Source organism: Acinonyx jubatus, chromosome D4, assembly GCF_027475565.1.
Source record: "Acinonyx jubatus isolate Ajub_Pintada_27869175 chromosome D4, VMU_Ajub_asm_v1.0, whole genome shotgun sequence".
Classification (NCBI taxonomy): Eukaryota; Metazoa; Chordata; class Mammalia; order Carnivora; family Felidae; genus Acinonyx; species Acinonyx jubatus.
The window spans coordinates 227,126-234,719 of NC_069391.1; the positions used below are offsets into that span (position 1 = coordinate 227,126).

The 7,594-nt window shown below is 62.6% G+C and overlaps 1 protein-coding gene across 7 annotated transcripts in view; it reads right to left on the reverse strand.

Moving 5' to 3' along the window:
* The window catches only part of CACNA1B (calcium voltage-gated channel subunit alpha1 B), a 189,793-nt gene extending 182,530 nt beyond the window's left edge, over positions 1-7,263 (reverse strand). For 5 of the 7 annotated variants that reach the window (XM_027051022.2, XM_053204275.1, XM_027051021.2 and 2 more), the window contains exons 1-3: positions 6,844-7,259; positions 5,733-5,838; positions 2,019-2,158 (exon numbers count right to left, since the gene is read on the reverse strand). In XM_027051022.2, coding sequence (XP_026906823.1) covers positions 2,019-2,158; positions 5,733-5,838; positions 6,844-7,124 — 527 coding nt within the window. In that variant the 5' untranslated portion in view covers positions 7,125-7,259. Of the gene's footprint in view, positions 1-2,018; positions 2,159-5,732; positions 5,839-6,843 lie in introns of all 7 variants that reach the window. The other 2 variants (XM_053204274.1, XM_053204279.1) reach the window with 2 other exon arrangements.
* Between the last annotated feature and the right edge of the window lie 331 nt (positions 7,264-7,594).

Consider the following 7,594-nt stretch of genomic DNA (forward strand, 5'->3'; position numbering starts at 1 on the left):
GAGCCTGGAAACTACTAGTGCCAACTCCTGGCCCTCCTCCTACAGACGCAGAGAGCAGAGACTCTGCGACCCAGAACAAGGCCAAAAACAGAAAGAAAAGAAGGAAGAATGAGAGAGAAAAAGCGAAAAGACACAGAGAAACAAAGGCATCAAGAGTGAAAGAAATAGTGACAGAGAAGACAAAGAAGTCAGAGAAGGCCAGAAATGCAGAGACGAGGACCACGAAAGTAAGGGAAGGAAGAAAAGAGAGACAGAGACACAGAGAAACCAGGGTTGGGGGGTGGGGTGTGAGACGGAGGAGAGAAGTACACGGGAAAGATGAGAGAGTGAAAGAGAGAGAGAGATGAGGAAACAGAAACAGAAAGAAGAGATGGACAAAGTAGGGGTCTCCAAGGCCAGGGGCCAGAATTAAGGTCTCAGGACCCTTGGGACCCTCTCACTGGGGCTCTCAGGAAGGTGAGTCCATCCTCCTCTGTCTTGTGACCTCCCCTTGAGAAGTCTCTCCCAGCCCTCACTGAGGGAATGGCTCCCTGGACCTGGAACCAGGACGAGCTTATCAGAAGACCACGGGTCCTGCCAAGGAGTAGATGGGGGTTCCTCTGCCTCCCTGCCTTGTTCCTAGAAACCCAAACACTCAGCACCATGGACAGCAGACTGGGAGGCAGGGTCCTGCCACCCAGCGGGCTCCTGCAGGCCGAGCACAGAGCACTGCCACTTCAGTAACCCATTAATTCAGCAGACACTCTCTGACCTCTCCTGGGGGCCCGCCCCAAGCTAGGCTCTGGGGACACCCTGAAAAATAAGACACCGTTCTTGTCTTCAGGGGCTCACGTCTAGAGGGAGGGAGCAATGTAAACAGCCAGTGATGCTCCCAGACACCCTGCCCAGTGCCCGGTGGACCACGGGGAGCGCCCCGCCCTCTGAGGGCCACGCTCACCACCAGCACCCCCACGAGCATCATCAGTGGGACCGAGAGTCTTGCTTGGTCGCCCAGAGGCTATTTAGCCAAGTTCATGTCTTCTCACACACAGGGAGCCCGTGGAGGCTTGAGCCCCAGATCTGGGGCTTCCGTGGTCACCTCCTCCCTCCTCTGCCTTCAGCCTAAACCACCTCTGCACAGGTGGTCACCTGCACCAAGGCAGGTTAGGGGTCGCTGGGCAGGGTGGAGGCCTTGGCCACAATCACCCTTCCTTGGGAAGGAGTGTTCTGGGCAACAGTAGGGCCTCCCTCCTCCTCTCTGATTGGGGCTCTGAGCCTCTCTGGGACCACAAGGCCCCAGGGAAGAAGAGACTGCAGTCCCTGGCCTGGGGCGGGGCCTCTGGGGCCTGGGCTATGCAAACAGGTCCTGTGGAGCAAATTCCCTAAGCTCTCACCCACCCCACTCCCAGAGCAGCCTAGCTCCAGCCTTCAGCCCGCTGGCCAGAGAAGCAGGGCAAGGGCCCTACTGTCAGGCAGTCGGAAAAACCGAAAGACCTAGCCTCTAAAGGTGAGGGGCTCAGTGACAACGAGCAGGGTGCTCTGCCTGCAACCCACCCCAGCCCACCCCCAAATCAACTTCGAATCACAAATTGTCAATTAGCAGGGTCCATTTGAGGAGGACAGTGGTGGGCAGGACACACTGATTAAGCACCTTCCTGGAGCCAGAAACCGTGGAAACACACAACGTTCACGCGCTCGTCCAAGCATAGCACCAGAGCTCTGAGAACACACTTCCAGGCAGCTCTTCAGTCAGGAAACTGCCCAGAGCCCTCCCTCTGCCCTGGGAAGCCCCTCCCCCATAGGGACCCAGCCACAGAGCCAGTGGCCCCACGCCTGTGGTCTGTAAGAGCGCTCCACCTGAGGATAGAACGCTGTACGTAGGTCCTTCAGCAAAGACGGCCGCTCACGGGTAACAGCCCCGTCCCACACCATCAGGCATTTCCTCACACGGCCACCAGCACTCACAACAGCTTGGTGTGGACACTGCTGGCTCACCCCTAGCCCCAAGCAAGGGGACACCCCAGGTCCTGGCCACCTACCCTGTGAGAACCACCACAAAGTCCATGACGTTCCAGCCGTTCCGCAAGTAGGAGCCCTTGTGGAAGACGAAGCCCAGGGCTATGATCTTGATCCCCGCCTCAAAGCAGAAGATGCCAATGAAGTAGGGCTCCGTGTCATCCTGCGAAGAGGCAGAGAAAGGGTTGCCACCACCCCCAAGTTGGGCAGGTCGAGGCAGCAGGCAGGGACACTGTCCCAGCTCTGACCCCACCCCCCCTCCACTCAGCCTCACCACCTACAGACTTCACAGGAAACGTGGCCCTGCCCCCATAGTCAGTGGCACCCCAGCCACAACAGGGCGGTGGGGGGGGGGGTGTCCTGGGGTCTCTCACGCCTCGAAGCCCTGCAGCAGGAGAAGCAATGTTGACAGCACTTGTGGGCCTTTTCTGCAATCCATCCCACACCCCACGCACTAAAGGTATTATCATCCTGACTCTAAAGGAAACGGGCCCAGACATGACAGCTTGTTGGAGACTCACAGCTTGTTGGAAACCAAGCCATATTCAAACCCAGAGGTGATCGGTGTGATCCTGGGCTCCAATCACTTCGAAGTTGCCTGGATAATGCCCCAATTCCTGGGGTGCAGCCCAGGACCCGCTTATTCATTCAACACACATCTTCTGGATAATAATCATAACACACAAATGCAAATCTTGGTGGGGGCAAATACAGCCCGGACCCCAGGGAGCCTCTGGAGAGTAAGGCAGACAGCGGGGCAGCGAGGACAGGAATTCCAGGTGGAGGGAACAGTGTGAGCAAAAGAATGTTGTCACCGCATCTTATCACTCAGCCACGAGCATCAACTGGGGCCAGGTCTGTCTGGTGCCGAGCAAGGTGGGAAGCAAGCTGTACAGGGCTCGGGGAGGAGGACGTCACACGGAGACATGCACAGATGGTGTCGTAAGTGACCAGGGGCATCGCTCACTTGGGGACGGTGGCATAGAGAACCTTGGTGCAGGTGAGCCCCAGGGAACTGGACCACGGGGGTGCACTGGGAAGGTCAGCCCGGGAAACGGCCTGAGTGCAGACCAAGGACACCTGTATGCCAGGGCTGCTGTTACAAAAAAGCAGATGAAGGAGTGGTAGGAAGGGCCTGCCCTTAGGGAGCCAGAGGAGGAACTGCCCTATAGAAAGCGGCTCTGCCCTGCCAGAAAGGGGCCAGGGTTGCAGGGCCTGGGGACTGGCCATTTTGGGGCTGCAGGGGAGGAGAGCGCCAGACTGGCTCCCTGTGGCTGCTGTCAGTTCCCACTGAGGGCCAGCAGCCCGTGTCTCCCCCCGCCACACACAGGAAGCCTGGTCCTCAAGAGTCCTCCCCATATGACCGGGAATACCCTCAGCCGGGGCCTCTCCGGCTGTGCCTGGCAGGAGCTACCTCCCCCAGGGGCCCCGTCAGCCCTGTGCCCATCACCGCCCAGCTCTCCCATCTTGGTACCCAGATGCTGACTCATGACCGAAATCATCCTCTGAAAGCTTTGGGTCTACTTTAGTTGGAGGGTCCTCTCTCCCCCAAACGAAGGGGCTGTTGACCATCAGCCCCAGGGAAGACACTGGCTCCAACAAATACGTCTTCACAGAGAGCTTCCAGGCAGACAAAAGAGCAGGCCCAAGCTGGGAGATGGGACAGGGCCCACGACAGATCCTTCTCTTCAGGGCGAGCTCGGAAGGGGTGAGGTGGGACTGCAAGCTAGAGGTTCTGGCCAAAGGCCGCTCAGGAGGTTGACGGGTGGCCGAGAAGCAGAACCCCAGAGACAGAGAGCTGTGAAGGCCCCACCCCACTCCAGGCAGGCAGACAGTGAAGAGGCTGACCCTTTGTCACCCGGCCCCCTACAGGTCCACCAGCATCAGCACAAGCCTCCAGGTCTGAACCCTGAAGCCGCCACAGCCTCTCCTCTCCAGGCCCCAATCCGTGTTCCAGCCTTCTGTCTGTCCTAACGGCCCGAAGACCTGTGTCTACACACAAGACTAGGGTCAGCAAGGGCTCCCAAGGCCTCTAGGCACATTCTGTTTGTTCTCCGATAGCCCAACCCCCCTCACCACAAAGCAAATCTTCCCTCATTCGGGAGGCAGGAGCTCAGACTTGCCTGGATGCCCGGCTGGCCCACTCAAGCCTGTCACCCAGCAGGGACAAGCGTGAGCCCAACTACTGTGCACTGGTCTCCCTGCCCCCTGCCCCCCACCATCTCCTGGCCTGCCTCCCTCTGGCCCTACCCCTGCCAGACTTCCCTGGAGATATGGCCACGCCCTGTGGCCTGGCAGAGGCTCTCTGCTCTCACTTTCACCCTCTGCTCTAGCCCCCAGAACACACACTCAGCACAAGCACACACAACACCAGCGTGCACAAGGGGGCCACAGGAGGCAAGTGACCCTGTCTGGTTCCTGGTGGCGCAAGACTCCCCCACAGGGACCACACCCACTCTTGCCTGGTGGCATGACTGTGCTGTCCTTCACACCCCTCCTCTCTCACAACCAAAACCCCCCGGCCTTCTGAGCGTCTGCAGAAATGACTACTCCAGAAAACCTCCCACCCACTGGCTCTCCACTTCCTTGCCTTCTTTTGGTGCCTTGCAACACTGTGAGCACCCCCAGGTCAGCCTTACTCCGTCTCCCCTTCCCCACCCCTGGGCCTGTGATGGTGGCAGTGGGGGTTCAGGGCCCACACTAAGCACTGAACAGGCCCTGTATCACCTCCTGTCTATCTCCACTGACGTCATAGAAAGAAGCCACAGAGACGATCAATCACTTACCAGGCTACAAAGAAAGAGGGATTCTCCTCTTGATGCCCAGTAACCCCAGGAGAGACTGCTGGGGCAGCTCTTCAGCCAGGCCCCAGGTTCCCTCTCCAGACCCCTGTACCTGCTCTTTCCTTCTCTCTGTTCTGAGGCTCAGTCTCTCAGGCCTGGGAGCCCACACCAAGCCCAGGCAAAGGGATCAGGGCAGCAGGAAAGACTAGGGGCTAGGGGACAAGCCACACCTTTGAAATGGGACTCGCTGCTCCAAATATCACCCTTCCTCTGCCCCAGCCCCTCCAGAGACCCTGCCCTGGCATCCTGACTCTCATGTGCTCCAACAGGGGACACCACAGGGACCTGTGCGGCTCTTGGCAGGAGTGGGTGAAAACGATTTAGGATGTTTGGGAAGAAAGCTTGGGAAGGAGGGCTTCCCCTGGGTAGGGGTGGCCCCATGGAGAAGGTATTCCAAGCAGAGCCAGGAAAGACAACTCTGAGGGAAAGGAGGACAGCCCCTAGACCCAGGACCGTACCACAGGGCCTACCACAGCCTACCCATCGTGAGGGTGCTCATAGAGCCTGACATTCCTGACCCTGGACCACTGTGAATGCCACTCCCCTACCCCAGGTTACACTAAGTTTCTTAGATCAAGGCTTAAGGTTGTAGAACTGGACAACCCTTTTAGGGTGTGGGGTGGCTAGTGGCACAGGGCAAAGTAGCTGTTAGCTAACGTGGCCTCTCTCAGGCCTTCCTTCCCACCGTGGGCTGAGCCGGATACCCCAGTCCCCCAGACCCTGAGGGAGGTGTTAGCTGCCTGGGTTCTCACCTTTTCCTCCACCAAAAGGAGAGGAGAGCTGCCCGGATGTCCCTGTCCAAGGAAGCTAAGCTCAGCCACAGATCCTAAAGGGTCCTGGAATCGGATGAGCCACCGCCACCCGCAGCCCTGCCCTCGGCCCCGCCGCACTCACCAGCCGCTCAGACATGGGTGTCTTGTCCCCGTCAGGCAGGTGCTGCTCCAGTGCCAGCACAATACAGTTGGCGATGATGGTGGCCAAGATCATGTATTCAAATGGAGTGCGTGGGTTAAGGACTGGCCAGGAGGTGCCAAGGGGGAGGGGAGGCGGGGAAGCCGAGGCCCACAGCGCGCAGCAGTGCAGCAACCACAGCGAGGCCACCTCCAGAGGGCCTGAGAATAACCGGTCAGAAGCCCACCCTTCCCTCTCTGCCCTCATCCTCGGCGGGATGGGGGGGTTGGGGATGGGGGTGGGGGGCGGGGGGGCCGACCGGAGGCGGAGCCTCTGCAGTCTCGGCAGCCAGCCCCTCGGCACGTCCAGACGGCCGTCAGCACCGCGGACAGCGCCCCAGCCCCGCTCCGCCGGGCGTCCTCGACCCGAGGGGAGGGGACTGCGCGCCCCTAGCGCGAGGCTGAGGAAGGATCCTGCGCAGGCGCACACTCTCACCTACAGATACACGTAGCCACATGTGCCTACACAGGCACTCGAACATACATGTACCGAGTCCCGAACGCACGCACGCGCAACGCCGGGTTCATGCTATACTATGCCCGCACACACACGCAAGCACCTGCAGCCAGGCACGCGCCCGGGCTCGCGTCCACACGGGTGCTCACACCTACACAGACACGGATTCGCCCTCGTGTGCCCTCCAGGCTGGCCGCGCGCTCTGCACCCAGACCAAGGGAGCGAAGGGACGAGTCCAGGGACAGGGGGCTCCGCCCAGCGTCCGTCCCGCTCCCGCGGCCGCCACCACCACGACCACACGCGCGCGCGCGCGCGCGTACATCCTCAAACACACACGCACACGCGGCGCGCGAAGGCCCCCGGAGCCCCGCCCCGCCCCCTCCTCGCCGCCTCTCCCCAGGTCGCACCCTCCTCCCGACCCCGGGAAAGATGGCCACTGGGCGCCGCACGCGACCCGCCCCAGCCCCGGCCCCCCCGCCCGGGCCGCCCCCTCCCCGACGCGCCGGAGCGCGGACACCGGACGCCGCGCCCGGCCCCTGTCCCCGCGACCTCGGACGGTCCCCCGGCCCCTGAGCGGCCCGGCCCCCCGGCAGGATATGGCCACTCGGTGATGCGCTTGGCGTATTTGCGGACGACGTTGTCCTCGCTGAAGACGAAGAGCGAGCGGTTGACGGTGAAGCAGTTCTGCTTGACCGGGATGGGGTTGTAGAGCGCCATAGTCCGCGCGCGCTGCGCGATCGACTGCTTGTAGAGGACCCGCTGGCCCGGCTGCAGCCCCCCGGGGCCCGGGCCGCCCGCCCCGCCGGCCCCGCCGCCCCGAGCCCGCTCCCCACCGGCGCCCCCATAGCGGCTGCCCAGCTCGTCCCCGAAGCGGACCATGGCTCCCGGGCGCCGCGCGCATCCCCCGGCCCGGCGGCCCTGGCAGGGAGGGCGCGGGGCGCGCCAGCCAGGCGCTCAGAGCGGAGCAGCCGCGGAGCCGCCGGACCCGCACCGGACCTCGCCCGGCCCAGCCGCCGCCGCCGCCGCCGCCGCCGCCGCCGCACCCGACTCCGCCGCCCGCACCACGCCCTATAAGGGGCCGGTCACGTGGCGGCGCCCGGCCAATCCGCGCTCGCCCCGCCCGCCCGGATGCCGCCCGCCCCGCCCCCAGCTGGCCGCCCCCGCCCTGTCCCCCGCGGCCGGTCGGGGCAGCCAGCTTTCTGGGCTGCGCCTCGGCCCCCGGGTCTCCGGGACGAGCCCAGGGCGGGGGCGGGCGCGGGGATCGTGCGCCGAGTGCGCGTGCCGCCTCGCGCGGGGCCGGGCGCTGGCCAGATGCTGAAGCGAGCAGCTGGGGCCGGGGCCCGGGCGGG